The 19,841-nt window shown below is 42.4% G+C and overlaps 2 protein-coding genes and 1 long non-coding RNA gene across 9 annotated transcripts in view; 2 read left to right on the plus strand and 1 right to left on the minus strand.

Moving 5' to 3' along the window:
- Window positions 1-19,841, plus strand: part of LOC132217033 (uncharacterized) — a 238,102-nt gene that overhangs the window by 46,885 nt on the left and 171,376 nt on the right. The gene's annotated exons all lie outside the window — the stretch shown is intronic.
- ZFP82 (ZFP82 zinc finger protein) overlaps window positions 1-19,841 on the minus strand; it is a 64,453-nt gene that overhangs the window by 37,071 nt on the left and 7,541 nt on the right. For 5 of the 7 annotated variants that reach the window (XM_059666916.1, XM_059666919.1, XM_059666915.1 and 2 more), the window contains exons 2-3: window positions 11,570-11,655; window positions 10,110-10,236 (exon numbers count right to left, since the gene is read on the minus strand). In XM_059666916.1, the coding sequence (XP_059522899.1) occupies window positions 10,110-10,236; window positions 11,570-11,578 (136 nt within the window). In that variant the 5' untranslated portion in view covers window positions 11,579-11,655. Of the gene's footprint in view, window positions 1-9,893; window positions 9,991-10,109; window positions 10,237-11,569; window positions 11,656-19,841 lie in introns of all 7 variants that reach the window. The other 2 variants (XM_059666918.1, XM_059666917.1) reach the window with 2 other exon arrangements.
- On the plus strand, window positions 16,640-17,428 carry LOC132217030 (small integral membrane protein 15-like). The gene has a single exon (XM_059666948.1). It carries the CDS (start codon window positions 16,830-16,832, stop codon window positions 17,052-17,054), a length of 225 nt encoding a protein of 74 aa, XP_059522931.1. The 5' UTR covers window positions 16,640-16,829; the 3' UTR covers window positions 17,055-17,428.

Genomic DNA, 19,841 nt, shown 5'->3' on the forward strand with positions numbered 1-19,841 from the left:
TTCAGCTGGAGAGGTGGTTCACAGCCACAGGCCAGACTCGCTTCACTGTAGTCGGACCACCCCAGGCCAGGCAGTGGCTGTTCCTCACAATTGGGAGCTTGGCGAGTGGGGACTCCGACTAGCAGGCCCAAGACCTTGAGATGCTCTAGCACATCCGAAGCCAACTGCTGATGGAGGATGACTGGCAGCCGTCCCTAGCATTCAGCTGCATCCCTCAGCCCTGACTTTGCCAGTCAGGATGACAAGCTCCAGGGCCAGAAAAGCAGCAAAACCACACCCGTGACCCCATGGCTGACCTCAGGACTAGCTACATTGAATAATGACCCCTTGCCTTGGTGCCAGCCAATCAATCAGTGGAGACCACAACTCTCAAAAGGACACACCTGGAAAACTGCTGAATGTTCTATTGAAATCTACTCCTGGGACCTTCCTTATAATCTCCACCCTTAAAACCCTTAGGATGGAGGAGCCAGTGTGCTCTTCCTCCTGGAAGCACACCCCTGCCTTTTCCTTTTCCCTTCTCCCTTCTCCCTCCCTGTCCCAGGCAGGTTACCATTAGCTTCCTCACTCCCATACGCCCCTATACCTATATAAATTGTTTCCTAAACCCATTTCTTCTAGGAATTATTTTTTATAATAATTAATCTGTGATTAATCAAATAAATGTTCTCTTATTTAATAAAAGACTCAGCATTAAAGTGAAGGGAGGGAGAAAAATATTCCATGCAAATGGAAAGAAACAAAAAATCTGTGGTAACAACACTAGTATATCTAACAAAATAGACTCCAAAACAAAGACAATAGCAAGAGACATAATACTAAAGGGATCAATGCAACAAGAAGATGTAAACATATATACACCTAACATAGGAGTACTTAAATATGTAAAAAAATCTTGGAGGACTTTAAGGGAGAGATCGACAGCAATAGTCATAGTAGGGGACTTTAACACCCCACTGACATCACTGGATAGAACAAGGAAACAGCGACCTTAAATGACACACAGATGGCTTTAATTAATATTTACAGAACATTTCATGCCAACACTGCAGAATATATATTATTTTCAAGTGCACATGAAACATTCTCAAACAAAGACCACATGTTAGGACACAAAGTAAGTCTTAAGAAGTTAAAGAAGACTGAAATCATATCAAACATCTTCTAATGTCACAATAGCATGAAACTAGAAATCACCTACAATTAAAAAAAAAAAAACACCTCAAAAACATTCAAACATATGGCAGCGAAAAAGCATGTTATTAAATAATGAATGGGTTACCAAAGACATCAAGGAATAAGTGGAACACTGTCTGGAAACAAATGAAAATGAACACATAACAACCCAAAATCTATGGAACACAGCAAAAGCAGTCCAGAGAGAGAAGTTCATAGTACTGCAGGCCTAACTCAAGAAACAAGAAAAATCTCAAATAAACAATTAAATTCTACAAGTAAAAAAAAAAACAAAAAAAAAAAACAAAAAAAAAACTAGAAAAAGAACAAGAAAAGCCTAAAGTAGAAGGAAAGAATTAATAAAGATAACAGAAGAAATAAATTGACATAGAGACCAAAAAATCAATATGAAAGATCAATGGAACCAAGAGCTGGTTCTTTGAAAAAATAAACAAGATTAATTTGAATCTTTAGCCAGACTCATCAAGAAACTAAGAGAGAGGACCCAAATAAACAAAATCAGAAATGAAAGAGGTGAAGTAACAACTGATCCCACAGAAATACAAATGATTATGAAAAAATACTATGAACAACTCTATTCCAACAAAATGGACAACCTAGATGAAACGGACATATTCTCAGAAAAATGCAAGCTCCCAAAACTCAATAAGAATCAAAAAACCTGAATAAGCTGATAACTACCGAAGAAATTGAAGCAGTACTAAAAGATCTTCCAGCAAACAAAAGCCCTGGTCCGGACGGCTTTACAGGGGAGTTCTACCAAGCATTCAGAGAAGAACTAAAACCTATCCTCCTCAGACTATTCCAAAAAATTCAAGAGGAAGGCACACTTCCAAGCTCTTTCTATGAAGTCAGTATTATTATCCTAATTCCAAAATCAGATAAACACACCACAGAAAAAGGAGAAATACAGGCCAATATCCTTGATGAACGAAGATGCTAAAATCTTCAACAAAATTCTAGCAAATCGGATTCAGCATTACAGTAGAAAGATCATACACCATGACCAAGTGGGATTTATTCTGGGGATGCAAGGGTGGTACAATATCTGCAAATCAATAAATGTGATACATCACATGAACAAATTGAGAGACAAAAATCACATAATCATATCAATCAATGCAAAAAAAGCATCTGACAAAATCCAACACCCTTTCTTGATAAAAACTCTCAGCAAAATGGGAATAGAGGGATCATACTTCAACAAAATAAAAGCCTTGTATGACAAATCTACAGCCAACATTATACTCAATGGGCAAAAACTAAACACATTTCCCCTAAGAACAGGAACAAGACAGGGATGCTCACTTTCACCACTCCTGTTCGATATAGTACCGGAAGTGCTAGCCACAGCGATCAGACAACAAAAAGAAATAAAAAACATCCAAATTGGAAAAAAAGAAGTAAAACTGTCCTTATTTGCAAATGACATGATACTATACATAGAAAACCCCAAAGACTCCATCAAAAAACTACTAGACTTAATTAATGAATCCGGCAATGTAGCGGGATACAAAATTAACACCCAGAAATCAATGGCCTTTTTATACACCAATAATGAACTCACAGAAAGAGAAACGAAAAAAACAATCCCATTTACCATTGCAAAAAAAAAAAAAATTAAGATACCTAGGAATAAATTTAACTAAGGAGGTAAAAGACCTATATGCAGAAAACTACAGGACACTGAAAAAAAGAGATAGAGGAAGACATAAACAGATGGAAGAACATACCCATGTTCATGGATTAGTAGAATCAACATCATTAAAATGTGCATACTACCCAAAGCAATCTATAGATTCAATGCAATCTCCATTAAAATACCAATGGCAAATTTCAAAGATCTGGAACAAACTCTCCAAAAATTCATCTGGAATAAAAAAAGACCCCAAATAGCCACAGCAATCCTGAGAAAGAAGAACAAAGTTAGAGGGATCATAATACCAGATATCAAGCTATATTACCAAGCCACAGTTCTCAAAACTCGTGGTACTGGCACAAGAACAGACATATAGACCAATGGAACAGAACAGAGAACCCAGAAATTGACGCAACCCATTATGTTCAATTAATATTTGACGAAGGAGGCAAGAGCATACAATGGAGTCAAGACAGTCTCTCTTCAATAAATGGTGCTGGAAAATTTGGTCAGATACATGCAAAAAAATGAAACCAGATCACCAACTTACACTATAAAGAAAAACAAACTCAAATGGCTAAAGGACTTAAATATAAGATGGGAAATCATAAAAATCCTACAAGACTCCATAGGCAGCAAAATATCAGACATATGTCGCAGCAATATCTTTACTGACACAGCTCAATAGAGACTAAGGAGAAAATAAACAAATGGGAGTACATCAAAATAAAAAGCTTCTGCACATCAAAAGAAACCATCAACAAAACAACAAGAAAGCCCACTGCATGGGAGAACATATTTGCCAATGCTATTTCATATAAGGACTTAATCTCCAAAATTTACAGAGAACTCATACAACTTAACAAAAGAAAGATAAACAATCCAATAAAAAAAATGGGCAAAGGCCCTGAATAGACACTTCTCCAGTGGGGACATACAGATGTCCAACAGATATTAAAAAAAAGCTCAGGTCACTAATTATCAGAGAGATGCAAAGTAAAATTACAATGAGGTATCACTACACACCTGCCAGAATGGCTACAGCAATAAATCCACAAACAAGTGCTGGCTAGGAAGTGAAGAAAAGGGATTCCTAGTACACTACTGGTGGGAATGTAGACTGGTATAGCCACTGTGGAAAACATTATGGAGTTCCTCAAAAAATTAAAAAGAGAACAGCTGTTTGACTCAGCGATCTCACTCTGGAATGTATCCTAAGAGACCCAAAACACCAATCAGAAAGAATATATGCACCCCTATGTTCATAGCAACCTTATTTACAATAGTCAAGATCTGGAAACAGCCCACTTGCCCATCAGTACATGAATGAATAAAAAAGATGTGTTAGCCCTAGCTGGTTTGGCTCAGTGGATAGAGCGTCGGCCTGTGGACTGAAGGGTCCCAGGTTCGATTCCAGTCCAGGGCACATGCCCAGGTTGTGGGCTCGATCCTCAGTAGGGGGTGTGCAGGAAGCAGTCAGTCAATGATTCTCTCTCATTGATGTTTCTATCTCTCTCCCCCTCTCCCTTTCTCTCTGAAATCAATAAAAAATATATATTAAAAAAAAGATGTGTGGTACATTTACACAATGGAATACTTACTATGTGGCTACAAAAAAGAAAGTTCTCTTACCCTTTGCAACAGCATGGATGAATCTAAAGATTCTTATGCTAAGTGAAAAAAAGCCAGACAGAAAAAGGCAAATATCCTAAGATCTCACTTATATGTGGAATCTAATGAACAAAATAAACTGATAAACAAAATACCTCCAGAGGCATGGATGCATGGAACAGACTGACAGATGGCAGAGGGGAGGGGAGTGGCAGGAACAGGAAGAGATCTACCAATGAACATATATCCATAACCCATAGACACAGACAATCATGTGTGAAGACCTGGGTGGGGCAGGGACTGGATAGAGGGGAGCAATGTGGAGGGAAATGGGGAACATCTATAATACTGTTAACAATAAAAATAAATAAGTAAATAAATAAAAACATTTTAAGATTACAAAATAAACTGAAGAAAAGGCCTTATTTTCATTTATATTTCATGCAAGTACTTCTTCTTGAGAGTCTGTAATACTTGAGAGAATAGAATGCCTGGGTTCATATCCCACCTTTGCCACATCCCATTTATGTGGTCTTGGACAAGTTCCCTGCTTTATTTTCATCTACAAAACAAGCATAAAAATAGTGTCTCTATTACACAATTGTTGTGAAGGTTATTAATTTATATTTATAAAATAAATTTTGCCTACAATATATGTACTAAGCACTATATATATTTCATTAGCTACTATTTATTGTTATTGCTATTTTGTTGAGAGAAAAACAAGAAGTTTACTGAGGCATTTATTGTTATTAGGATATTCATAAAATATTAAGTGCAAAGTTCTTTTGTTTAGTAACAAAAGGAATGCATTCTTCTGAATTGTAAATAATTGTAAATTGATCCAACTTACCACTACAAAAATTATGTGTTCTTTTGATAGCCAGAGAAAAAAACAAGAATCCAGGTGTAGCTATTTTCCTGGTAAGTATATCAACAAATAACAAAATACATATAGCAATTCTAAGTTAAAATACAAAGTGAAACCTGATTTGTTGGACACGGTTAAAGCTATAAGACACCTAGATTTCATATCTAGCCCCCTTATCATTAAGGAAGACCTAAAGGCGACTTAAGTATGGGAAAGATGAATATACTTAATGAATGTGCTACCTTCCAAACAAATAAAACAAGCATGTCAAACTCAAAGGCTAAGACGGGCCAAATAAACAAGGTTTAAGTTTATGTGGGCCACAAAAAAACGAAAACTTTAGGTCTATTTCAATAGAGACTTGCTGAATACAAAGGGCTGAAATAAATGAGTAATAATTAACATTAAGTAATAGAACATTTTAATAAAAATTAATATTTTTCTTGAACATTACCTTACCAGACACTGGATAACTGCACAAATTAATAAGTGTAATGCAAATAAACCTATTTTTCTTGTTCTCCGAAAGCAAAATATTTCCTGTTGCACACACCAAACAATTAAGTACAAGACTAAATGATGTGGCAATCAGCTGCTACAAATATTCACTGCTAGTCCTGACGGGTTTGGCTCAGTGGATAGAGTGTCGGTCTGCGGACTGAAGGGTCCCAGGTTCGACTCTGGTCAAGGGCATGTGCCTTGGTTGCAGGCCCATCCCCAGTTAGGGGTGTGCAGGAGGCAGCTGATAGATGTTTCTATCTCATCGATGTTTCTAGCTCTCTAGTCCTCTCCCTTCCTCTCTGTAAAAAAACCAATAAAATAAAATTAAAATAAATAAATAATAAAATAAAATAAAATATTCACTGCTAGTATTAGTGGAGAGAAATGGTGCGCCCGTGCATAAGGGGCGTAAGGGAAATGAATGCAACACAATTATAGTAATCAGTCATTAGCAAATGTTGTAGTTTGTTATTAATAATCTACACTAATAAAAGAGAAACATGGTAATTGGCGTATGACCGCTACCCTTCCCATTAGCTAATCAGGGCAATATGCAAATTAACTGTCAGCCAAGATGGCGGCCGGCAGCCAGGCAGCTTGAAACTAACATGAAGCTTGCTTGCTTCAGTGACGGAGGACTCCAACGTTCCCCACCGGCCGCTGCAGGCCTCTAAGCCTGCAGTTTCAAACATTGTAACAAATATAGACGCTAAACAAAAACCCAGAAACCAGCTTTCAGCCGGCTGGGATCTCAGAGCTGGAGTTGATACAGAGTTTCGAGAACCGAAACAAACCAGATACCTGCTTTCAGGAGCGGAGGCCTAAGAGCTGGAGGCTCAGAGCTAAAGCTGGCGCAGAATAAAAAAAAAGAAAAGAAAAGAAGGAGCAGTTGGGAGCTTCAGTCCCAGCCTGAAAACAGCCCTCAGCCCATCACGCAGACTGGCCAGGAATCCCAGTGGGGACCCCCACCCTGAAGGATGTGTGACCAGCTGCAAACAGCCATCATCTCCTCATCCAGGCTGGCCAGGCACCCCAGTGGGGACCCCCACCCTGATCCAGGACACCCATCAGGGCAAACCAGACGACCCCCACCTGTGCACCAGGCCTCTATTCTATATAGTAAAAGGGTAATATGCCTCCCAGCACTGGGATCAGCGGAGCTGAGAGGCCTCCCGGCACCGGGATCAGTATGACAGGGGGCAGCGCCCAAACCCCCTGATTGCCCTGCGGCTCTGTGTGTGACAGGGGCCAGGGCCACAACCTCCCTATCGGCCCTGCTCTGTTAGTGACAGGTGAAGGCGCCCCAACCCCCTGATCGGCCCTGCTCTGTGGGTGATAGAGGGCAGATCCAACCCCCCCCCCCACCCATGGGCCCTGCTCTGTGTGTGATGGGGTAGAGCCATAACCTCCCCATCGGCCCTGTCCTGAGTGTGACAGTGGTATCGCCCCAACCCCCTGATCCGCCCTGCTCTGTGTATGACAGGGGGCGGTGCCCTAACTCCCCTATTGGCCCTACTCTGTGAGTGACAGGGGGGAGCTCCCCAACCCCCTGATGGGCCCTGCTCTGTGCGTGACAGGGGGGAGCTCCCCAACCCCCTGATTGGCCCTGCTCTGTGCGTGACAGGGGCTGGCGCAGCAACCTCCCCACCGACTCTGCCTTGAGTGTGACAGGGGGCAGTGCCCCAACCCCCCAATCAGCCCTACCCTGATAGTGACTGAGGGTGGCATCACAACCTCCCAATCTGCCCTGCTCTGTGCATGACAGGGGGCAGCACCCCAACTCCCCAATCAGCCCTGCTCTGAGCCCAACCAGGGGCTGCACCTAGGGATTGGGCCTGCCCTCTGCCACCCGGGCGCAGGCCTAAGCCAGCAGGTCGTTATCTCCCAAGGGGTCCCAGATTGCGAGAGGGCACAGGCCGGGCTGAGGGACCCCCCCTCCCCCCCGAGTGCACAAATTTTTGTGCACCGGGCCTCTAGTCCTATCTAATAAAAGAGAAACATGGTAATTAGTATATGTCCGCTACCCTTCTCATTGGCTAATCAGGGAGATATGCAAATTAACTGCCAGCCAAGATGGCGACTGGCAGCCAGGCAGCTTGAAACTAGCATGAGGCTTGCAGTGACGGAGGAAACCAACGTTCCCCGCCTGCCTTGCCGGCCTCTGAGCTTGCAGTTTGAAACATAGTTACAAATATAGAAGCTAAACAAAACCCCAGAAACCTGCTTTCACCGAGCCGGGATCTCAGAGCTGGAGTTGATACAGTGTTTCGATTATAGAACACAAACAAACCAGATACCTGCTTTCAGCAGCAGAGGCCTCAGAGCTGGAGTCAGAGCTAAAGCTGGCCCAGAATTTAAAAAAAGACAAAAAAGGAGCAGGGTAGGGCCAATTGGGAGCTTCAGTCACCCGCCAGCCTGAAAACAGCACTCAGCCCCTCACCGAGACTGGCCAGGCATCCCAGTGGGGACCCTCACTCTGAAGGGTGTATGCCCAGCTGCAAACAGCCATCATCCCCTCATCCAGGCTGGCCTGGCACCCCAGTGGGGACCCCCACCCTGATCCAGGACACCCATCAGGGCAAACCAGCCAGCACCCACCCGTGCACCAGGCCTCTATCCTATGTAGTAAAAGGGTAATATGCCTCCCAGCACCGGGATCAGCAGAGCCGCGAGGCCTCCTGGCACTGGGATCAGCATGACAAGGAGCAGCGCCCAAACACCCAGATCGCCCTGCGGCTCTGTGTGTGACAGGGGGCGGGGACATAACCTCCCTATCCGCCCTGCTCTGTTCATGACAGGAAGGCGCCCCAACCCCCTGATCAGCCCTGCTCTGTGCCTGATTGTGGGGAGCTCCCCAACCCCTGATCGCGCTGCAGCTCTGTGTGTGACAGCGCGCGGTGCCCCAACCTCCCCCCACGGGCCCTGCTCTGTGTGTGATGGGGTAGAGCCATAACCTCCCCATCGGCCGTGCCCTGAGTGTGAGAGTGGCGGCGCCCCAACCCCATGATCGGCCCTGCTCTGTGGGTGATAGAGGGCGGCGCCCCAACCCCCCCCTGCCCCACGGGCCCTGCTCCGTGTGTGATGGGGTAGAGCCATAACCTCCCCATCGGCCCTGCCCTGAGTGTGACAGTGGCGGCGCCCCAACCCCATGATCGGCCCTGCTCTGTGGGTGATAGAGGGCGGTGCCCCAACCCCCTTATCCACCCTGCTCTGTGTGTGACAGGGGGCAGTGCCCCAACTCCCCTATCGGCCCTACTCTGTGAGTGACAGGGGGGAGCCCCTGATTGACCCTGCTCTGCGCGTGACAGGGGGGAGCTCCCCAACCCCCTGATTGACCCTGCTCTGTGTGTGACAGGGTACGGAGCCCCAACCCCCTTGATGGGCCCTGCTCTGTGAGTGACAGGGAGCAGCGCCCCAACCCCCCATTTGGCCCTGCTCTGTGCGTGACGGGGTGGCGCCGCAACCTCCCCATCGACCCTGCCTTGAGTGTGACAGGGGGTGGTGCCCCAACCCCCCAATTGGCCCTACCCTGAGCGTGACTGGGGGTGACATCGCAACCTCCCAATCCACCCTGCTCTGTACATGACAGGGGGCGGTGCCCCAACTCCCCAATCAGCCCTGCTCTGAGCCCAACCAGGGGCTGCACCTAGGGATTGGGCCTGCCCTCTGCCACCCGGGCGCAGGCCCAAGCCAGCAGGTCGTTATCTCCCGAGGGGTCCCAGACTGCGAGAGGGCACAGGCCGGGCTGAGGGACCCCCACTCCCCCGGAGTGCACAAATTTTTGTGCACCGGGCTTCTAGTTATGTATAACAGGATATTGTAAAAATAAAATAAAATAATAAAATAAAGTAAAATAAAATAAGATAAAATAAAATAATAAAATAAAATACTCACTGCTAGTATTAGTGGAGAGAAATGGTATACCTGTGCATAAGGGGCGTAAGGGAAATGAATGCAACACAATTATAGTAATCAGTCATTAGCAAATGTTGTAGTTCATTATTAATAATTATTTATAACAGGATATTGTAAAAATTAAATTACAAAATTTTTATTAAAACATTTCTTACATACCGTTATGTTGGCTGGGCCACAAAAATATTCATGTGGGTTGCATGTGGCCCACGGGCCACGAGTTTGACATGCTTGAAGTAAAAGGTCAAACCATTCCCTTGAGAACAGGGAGCAGAAATTGAGATAATTTCTTGAAAGACACTGCTAAAATTTCCAAAAAAGAAAGCTGGCATTACAGAGAACAGAGTCTGTATTACTGGAGGCAGAAAACCTTACCCAATGAGACTAAATTGCTGTAGTTCTCCAACATCACATCTCTGTACAAGTCCCTCTGTTGCAAGTCCAGGTATTCCCACTCCTCCTGAGAGAAGACTATGGACACATCACTGAATATCACTGATCCCTGAAATGACAAACCATATAAAACAATAAAAATTAAAAAAATTTTATTTAAAGATGGAAGAAGAAAAGATGGAAGAGATACTGCAGGAAATGGACCAAGCAAGCAAATAGGCTTGGCTGGAAGCATGTAAGATAATGAGTTAGAAAATCATTGTGCCTGAAGCAGCATGCCTGTGTTCTTGAAGGATTCTGTTGCTACAGATATAACTTCTTATATACTCTGGCATACCTTAATTATTCAGACATGTCTGGGAAAGAAAAAACAAACCATCAGTTTTCCAATTAAATGAAAGATTGTATATAAGCCTTTTTGCCTGCTATATGTCCCATTCATGAATTCTCAAGAAATGTGAGTCCTTCTACCTTTTCTCCTTAAGAGAAGACTTTTAAAAAAATGTTTCTCTATGATATCTGTTAGAAAAGATCTAAACACAATTAAATTTCTGCCAAGTTCATTGTTTAACCCAATCAAATCATAAGTGTTTTGCTATTAATGACGATTCTTTAATAAACTTAAAATAAAATTGATTGTGCAATAGTTTATACAATGGATGAGACTTAATCTTCTTCCATACTTAAATATCTTTGGTCTACACAAAATAGTCAAGGTCCTCCTTAATTTTGAGAGTCTACAACTATTTATTTACCTACATGATCTTCTTAACTGCTATCATTTTCCATCCCTCACTGTATGCATTCTTTGTTCCTGAGTTAGAGGATACCAGTTACTGATATAGAATCTGGATACTGGTGATCCAGATTCACAAAGATGTCTTTCTAGATAAGCACATTCTGTTCAACTACAAATGGAATTCTGTTCCTGGTGTACAACTCTTAAGAGATTCCCAGAGAAGATTCATTATCTCTGCATGCAAGACCCAACCACATTACTAGCCAGTCCTAAAAGCCTCACAAAGTATGAGATATCATAATATACTGAGGCTGAGGCCAACCAATAGCAAATCTCATATACTTGGAAAACTGAAGTATGGAAAAGGTCAGTTTTCCCATGAGTAGTCAAATGTGCCTATCCTCTCTCATCATCTCACTAGAGATGGTCAAACATCTCCCTCAAAGGATTTCATTTCTGCTCCATAGCATCTCTTAGGAGACTGAGGCATATATAGATGATGCTGAATGATTTGTTCAATGAATATATACACAATAACTGGAAAAAAGAGGACTCATGGGGTAGGCATTATACTATTTAGCCTCATCCCTCACTGATTTTAGAGGAAATGAAAGAAGGTTCTTAAGTAGGAAGTTTCTGGATAAATGTTCATAGGATCTTAAATGACAGTTATTTCCAGAAAGAGAAAGAAAAAGTAACTTACATGGGCCATAGTTTATAAATTCAAGAACTGGTCAGTATTCCTTGGGGTTTACTTGCCTGGAGAACCAGAGTTCACAGAAACCAGAGCTAGGAGGAGGAAAGGGAGGCCATGAGATCAGATAAGTCTCAGAAATCCCCAAGTGACTTAAGTTAATATGTCCCCTCCCCCCTCTTTAACAAACACACATACTGTACACACAGGGAGATTTGAGGGAGTCTGGACTAATCTAATCCCTAGTCATAAATTCCAGGGCTGATAAAGGGCCACTTCCTCTAAAGCAGAATCTTTTTCAAAGCTTTGCAGGCCTGCTTGGATTCATTTGGTACAAAGAGACATTCATAAGGACCAATCCTGGCAGTCATTACCACTATCAAACTGCTGTACTGGCAGCCCTGCCTGCCTACTGCCAGAACTTGCAGAATCTTCTGGACTCCTCACTATTTTCAATCAGAATCATCCACATTGCTTTCCTGCATTACTTCATCTCTTTCTTACAACGAAGGTAAAAAAAAGTTATGGATTCATGCTCCCAGCAGGTAGATAATAGCATATCTATTTATCAAGAACTTTCATGTGATTGGTTTTTTATATACATTAGCTATCCTCAGGATTACAATGTAATATAATAATTATCCTATCTATGCAGTGGATCAAAAAATTCACACTCGAAGAAGTAAAATCACTTGTAGAAATTCAGTTAGTAAGTAGCAAATTTTATTGTTCTAACCACAAAATCAGTACTCTTTCAACGGTAGCTCTTGCCTCAGAATTGCTAGTTCCAATTAGAGAAAGATGAGCATGTATGACTCACTAAAAAGTAGAAATACATCAAATCACCAAACGATATTAAATATCACTTTAAGAGAATTGATGCCCATATCAGCAAGTCTGTGGTGAAATGAACAGTATAACCTACAAAGGATGTAAATTTAGAAGTATGTACAAGAAATATTTAAACCATGCAAACTCTCTGACTCAGAAATTCTATTTTGGGGATTAAAGAAAATAATTATATAGGATGTCCCCCAAAAATGTATATGCACTTTGAATAATTATAAAGGCAGTGTTCATTAAAATACACTTTATTTTCAAAATTGAGGTATTAGCTGTTAAAGTGTGTATACATTTTGGGGGGACACCCCGTACATGTACACAAATAGGCAAAACTGTTGACAAACATTATTCATAAAGCATCCATAAGGTGAAAAAATTTGCCACTTAAAAATGATGGTATAGGTCTTTAATTGGGAAGATGAAAATATGTTTACAACTTATTGCAGAGTGAAGAATGCTGGTAATAACAGTTGTAGGTAGTGTGACCCTATATGGCAGGACACACACACACACACACACACACACACACACGTATGTGCATTATATTCACTAAATGCACTTTAGAAAATATTCAAGAAATGTAATCTTTAGAAAAATAAAATGGATATTATGACTATATTTGTAAAGTATACCTATATCAGCATAATGAGGTACTAACAGGTATCAAACATTAAGAAAAATCTGTAGCCCAGCCAGTATGGCTCAGTGATTTAGCGTCAACCCAGGAACCAAAAGGTCCGCAATTCAATTCTTGGTCAGGCACATGCCCAGGTTGCTGGCTTGATCCTCAGTAGAGGGCATGCAGGAGGCAGCCCATTGATAATGTTTGTGGTGAAATGAACAGTCTAACCTACAAAGGATGTAAATTTAGAAGTATGTACAAGAAATATTTAAACCATGCAAACTCTCATCATTGTGTACATGTACAGGGTGTCCCCCCAAAATGTATACACACTTTAACAGCTAATACCTCAATTTTGAAAATAAAGTGTATTTTAATGAACACTGCCTTTATAATTATTCAAAGTGCATATACATTTTTTGGGGGACATCCTATATAATTATTTTCTTTAATCCCCAAAATAGAATTTCTGAATCAGAGAGTTTGCATGGTTTAAATATTTCTTGTACATACTTCTAAATTTACATCCTTTGTAGGTTAGACTGTTCATTTCACCATAAACATTATCTCATCGATGTTTCTATTCCCTTTCCCTTCCTCTCTTTCTAAAAATCAATAAAAACATATTTTTAAAAAAGAAAAATATGCAAAAAATGCTTATTTCAACATTAGAATATTTTTATTTATTGACTGACTTTAGAGAGAAAGAGAAACATCAATTTGTTTCTCCACCTATTTATGCATTAATTGGTTGACTCTTGTATGTATGTGCCCTGACCAGGGATCAAACCCACAACCTTGGTACTTCAGGACAACACTCTAACCAACTGAGCTACCCAGCCAAGGCCTCCACATTGTAATCTTAATTTTCTTTTTGCTTACATTGTTTCATTTTATATGGTCATATATACTCTTGAAACATATTTTTAAAATTTTACAAATAGGAAGCTTTTCTTCAAATAGATGACTTACTTTTTTAAAAAAAAAAAATATGTTTTATTGATTTTCTACAGAGAGGAAGGGAGAGGGATAGAAAGTTAGAAACATCGATGAGAAACACCAATCAGCCGCCTCCTGCACGCCCCCGACTGGGGATGTGCCTGCAACCAAGGTACATGCCCTTGACCGGAATCGAACCCAGGACCCTTGAGTCCGCAGGCCGATGCTCTATCCACTGAGCCAAACCGGTTCTGGCATGGTGACTTACTTTTTAAAAATGCCTTGAACTTGGAGGGGAAAAAAGCTACTATGTTTTTATTTGTTTCCAATATGTGAACCAACTCTATGATTCATAACTTTGTCTATACATGTTAGAGTTTTGCCTAGAAAAGAATGTTTGAACATACCCAACTAATGCTTTATTTCACTGCTGTTGCCTCTCATAACTTTTTAAAAAATAAAATTGAGCCAAAACCGGTTTGGCTCAGTGGATAGAGCGTCGGCCTGCGGACTGAAGGGTCCCAGGTTCGATTCCGGTCAAGGGCATGTACCTGGGTTGCAGGCACATCTCCAGTGGGAGATGTGCTGGAGGCAGCTGATCGATGTTTCTCTCTCATCGATGTTTCTAACTCTCTATCTCTCTCCCTTCCTCTCTGTAAAAAATCAATAAAATATATTAAAAAAAATTGAATGCTTTCTTTTTTTAAAAATCATCACCTGAGGATTTGTTTATTGATTTTATTTTTTATTATCTATACTAATAAAACGGTAATATGCTAATTAGACTGGACATCCTTCCAGGCGTCCTTCCGGACAAAGCCATGGTGGCAGGGACCAAGGCAGAGGCAGTTAGGGAGACCAGGCCAGCAGAGGAGCAGTTAGGAGGCGACCAGGCCTGCAGGGGGGCAGTTAGGGGGTGACCAGGCTAGCAGGGGACCAGTTAGGGGGTGATCAGGCAGGCAAGCAGAGGCAGTTAGAGACAATCAAGCAGGCAGGCAGGCAAGCAATTAGGAGCCAGCAGTCCCAGATTGCGAGAGAGATGTCCCAGATTGGAGAGGGTGCAGGCTGGACTGAGGGACCCTGCGCCCCCACCCTGTGCATGAATTTCATGCACTGGGCCTTTAGTTTTTAATATATTTTTTTTATTGATTTCAGAGACAAAGAGGGAGAGATAGAAACATCAATGATGAGAGAGAATCATCGATTGGCTACCTCCTGCATGCCCCACACTGGGGATCGAGCCCACAATCCAGGTATGTCCCCTGACCTGGAATCAAACCATGTCCTCCTGGTTCATAGGTCGAAACTCAACCACGGAGCAACACCAGCTTGGCTGTTTATTGATTTTAGAGAGAGAGAGAGAAACATCTATGTGAGAAACAACAATCAGTTGCCTCCCATTCGCACCCCAACCAGGGATTGAACCTGCAACCTTTGTGGTGTACGGGATGATGCTCCAACCACGGAGCAACCCAGCTGGGGCACCTCTCATAACTTCTTGATCTTGCTTCTGAACTTTTAATTTTAGCCATGATGCCTTCCAAAGAGTTAATGAATCTTCTTGTTCTGTTGGTCTCACTTTGTATCAAAATTATAAGAGTAACTATGAGGATATAAAGCTTATTGTATAAAATCTATTTACCTCCACAGAAATCCCATGGGTTTGGTTATTGTGGGGGTTTTTTGTAGAAAAAGATTATTACTTTTTATTTTTAATTACAATTGACACTCAACATTATTTTATACTAAAGGCCCAGTGCATGGATTCGTGCACTGGTGGGGTCCCTCAGCCTAGACTGTGCCCTCTCACAATCTGGGAGCCTTCGGGGGATGTTGGACTGCTGCTCCTGCCTGCCTCTCCTGTTCATCCCAGCACTGCTGCACCTGCCACGGCTCGCACCCAGTCAGTCCCGATGGGGAGAGGCTCGTGCTGCCTGTGTCTGGCGCCTGTTGGTCAGCTGAGTGGTGCTCCCGCTGTGGGAGTGCGCTGACCACCAGGGGGAAGCTCCTGTGTTGAGTGTGTGCCCCTTGGTGGTCAGAGCACTTCATAGTGACCAGTCAACCGGTCGTTCGGTTGCTTAGGCTTTTATATATACAGATTAGTTTCAGGTGTACAGCATAATGGTTAGACATTTATATAACTTATGAAGTTATCCCTCCAATAAGTCTAGTATCCATGTGGAACCATACAGTTATTACAATATCATTAACTATACTAGAGGCCCAGTGGGCGAAATCACGAGATAGTTCACCGCCCCACCCACCAGCACACGCCCCACCCACCCACCGCCCCCCACTCCTCACAGCATTTGAACTCTCTTAAGGGTGGTTGGGAGGGAGTTTCCAATCCCATTCCTTTTCCTCTAATGGTTTTCCTGCCCCTCCCCGCTCCCCCAATGCTGGTCAGGAGAACCTCTGGTCCCCCTCAAAGGCTAATCAGGGTAAAGAACCTTTGACCGTGGCTATAAAAGCACCTGTCTAACCACTGAGTTTATTAGGCCACCCGGAATCCAGATGCACAGTTACTTCAAATAAACATTTTGGGGGGGGGGTGTGAAAATTTAAGTCTCTGATATTGAGAGGAAAAAACTAGTGCTTTAAAATAATGACAACACCTATTTCAAATATTGTAATTAAAGTATGGAAAAAAAACCCTCATATAAAAAGGCTGGGGGGATTCCGCCTTCCTGCTTCCAGCCTGGCATATAGAATTTAAACCTTCTCTCAGAAGTGTGTAGTAGAGCTAAAGAAGAAGACAACAACCAGGGGTCATCCTTCTGAAATTGTGATTGGCTCACTAATCCAGGACAAAGTTAGAGATCACAACTCAAGCATAAGTCCCCTTTTCCTAACACCGTTACAAAGATGTTTGACATAAAAGCTTGGGCTGAGTATGTTGTGGAATGGGCTGCAAAGGATCCATATGCCTTCCTTACAACCGTTATTTTGGCCCTTACGCCATTGTTTCTAGCAAGTGCTGTACTGTCCTGGAAACTGGCCAAGATGATTGAGGCCAGGGAAAAGGAGCAAAAGAAAAAACAAAAACGCCAAGAAAATATTGCAAAAGCTAAACGACTGAAAAAGGATTGAAGGAATGAACAGGCTCGGCAACCAGAGGAAACTCATTTTGGAAATTATGCAGCTTTGGAAGATTTCTTATCTGGATTTATGACAGTATTTAATAAACGAAGCCTGAGCATATGGAAGAATCATGTTAGTTCTGACCGCTACTGCAGCAGCTTTTAGGCTTCTGTATAGAAGTCTATTGGCAGTTATTTATTATGCCAAAAATGCTTTCTAACTGACTGTCATTTGCCATTTGCAGCTTAATACATCCTGTGGAGAAAAAATGACTTTAGATTATGAACTCTACTCAAATACTGGCTCAAAAAGGGTCCTGTTCTGGAGAAAGGAAACTAAGAATGTAAAAATGAGAACTGTCCTGAGGTGAAAAGTATGTTTCGGCTTAAAAAGAGATACAGCATATTAATTAAAAAAAAAAAAAAGACTGAAAATATGTTATTTTACTTTGAAGACAGTAATAACTGAAAATAACAGGTTTCTTTTAGGCCACATCCTAAAAAAGGTAGCTGCTTTTTTATGTCTAAGGCCTATACAAGTCTTAAAAGATCGCTGGCCCTGCCTTCTGAAGATTTTAGGTTAACACGTTTGTCTTAAAAACTGTGAGGTGCCCTGGCTGGTTTGGCTTAGTGGATAGAGCGTCAGCCTGCGGACTGAAGGGTCCCAGGTTCGATTCCAGCCAAGGGCACATGCCTGGGTTGCGGGTTTTATCCCCAGTGGGGAATGTGCAGGAGGCAGCCAATCAATGATTCTCTCTCATCATTAATGTTTCTATCTCTCTTTCCCTCTCCCTTCCTCTCTGAAAGCAATAAAGATATTGTTAAAAAAAAACAAAAAAAAACAAAACTGTGAGGTGCCTAATTTTTAAAAACAACCGGCCACACCTCCTTCCTCAACCATACTGTCACATCATCCAAGTTATACTTTATAAACAGCCTTGATGTGCTACACACATGCAAAAAGTACACAAAGTGGGTAAACTACTTTGCCTTAGAAGTATATATTTAGTAATCACTTAGTTACATTATTTTTTTCGTGAAATGAGAACTGATCAACCAAACCTTTCGAACAGACCCACCAGAAGATAAATATCACCATATGTTTGATTCACAGTACATTTGGGCATAAACACTTCAATTACAGCTTTGTGTTTAGTATCAAAAACCTTTTCTTATGTGTTTTCTCCCTACAGATCCCTTGCCTCTGGATTACATTTTGAAAACTGCTTATTACAGATAAAGCACCTTTCCAGGTATGCTTCTGAGAAACAGATGTATTTATGCACACAAAGGTGTGTGCACACCTTTTCACGCACAAATGTCCATAGGATGCCTGCGCCACACTCCCAGCACATGCCCACCACGTGTGTGCAGCTGCGCACCTGGGTCCTGGCATAAACAGGCTGCCCCCAAACACACTGGAGCCCCGCTGGCCTCCTCAGCAAAGTTTTTTGTTTTGTTTTGTTTTGTTTACTTTGAAATAGTTTCATTGGCTCATAAGACCTTTGCATATAAAAAAAATACCCCAGAACACTATGCAGTATTAAATCACAATTACATTTTTTTACCAATTAAAACTACCCAGAATATACATTTTTTAAAGGAAAAAAAATCCTACAGAACTGAATTCTGAAATGACATTATGATTTAAATACTATGACAAAATAGATAATTCCTTATAACATTAATTCATTGCAAAAAACTGCCAGACACTTCCATACGCATAACCACTGTAGAGTGCAAATGAACACAATTCAACATTACACACTTAGCTGAAGTAGCTGTGTCTCCAATTAAGAAACTCTCAAATTTTTGGCACAAAAAGTTGGGCTGTTTTAACTTTTACCAGGAAACCAACTTAACAATCCATTTACTCTCTTTTTGGCCATTCCTATTAAAAAAAGAAGAAGAAAGAAAGAAAAGAAAATAACATCCTTCTGCTGTCATAGCTTCAAAGAGTCAGCATCACCTCTGCTTGAAGAAATCCCCTCCTCTCAATTCTTCAGGCAGGTATTCCTGGTCCACAGGCTCACTGTACATGGGGTTGTATTTGTAGCCCTTGCCATAGCCCAGGTCCTTCATGAGCCAGGTCGGCGCATTCCTCAGGCGGGACAGGGGAAAGAGGCGCCTGGTGGATCCACGGCAGGCTTTGATGTTGCTGTAGGTGCTGTACACCTCAATAGACTTTGGGGCTCTGGCAAAATAGACTACACACTGGGCCAGAAGCACCTCACATTCGGGCATGCCTGTGAAGTGACAGCCCTGGTATGTGGCCACTGCTGTGGTAATGCAGATGGGTCTGCCAGACCTATGTCTTCACTGGCAAACCTCACCAGCTTCCTTGCCACATACAGCGGGTCCTCTCCTCCTTCGAGCATGCATGTCAGCCAGTAGAGGGAGGCGCTCGGGCTGAGCCCGCATCAACTTATGAAGAGCAGAAATGCAGTTGTAGTGCTCTTCTCCTGTTCGGTCACATAAAATGTGAGACTTCTGGAGGCCTTCCTTTTGCTGGGGTCCAGCCCCAGCAGGTCCAGGGGTCCCCAAAGGTGTGGACGGAGTCGGCGAAGAAGGAAGGACACGGAGACAGCGTTCAGTTGATCAGCAGCCTAGCCAGGATCTCCAGCCAGGATCTCCAGCCAAGTTCTGGTCTGGATCTCCAGAGAGGTTCTGGTTAGGATCTCCAGCCAGGTTCTGTCCAGGTTCTCCAGCCAGGTTCTCCAGGTTCTCCAACCAGGTTCTGTAGCCATGTTCCCTCGCTAGGTTCTCCAGCCAGGTTCTGTCCAGGTTCTCCAGCCAG

This window comes from Myotis daubentonii, chromosome 15 (assembly GCF_963259705.1).
Source record: "Myotis daubentonii chromosome 15, mMyoDau2.1, whole genome shotgun sequence".
Taxonomy (NCBI): Eukaryota; Metazoa; Chordata; class Mammalia; order Chiroptera; family Vespertilionidae; genus Myotis; species Myotis daubentonii.

Bases quoted from the DNA above. Each gene is read 5' to 3' on its own strand.
- LOC132217030 (XM_059666948.1), top strand. From the start codon at position 16,830: ATGTTTGACATAAAAGCTTGGGCTGAGTATGTTGTGGAATGGGCTGCA.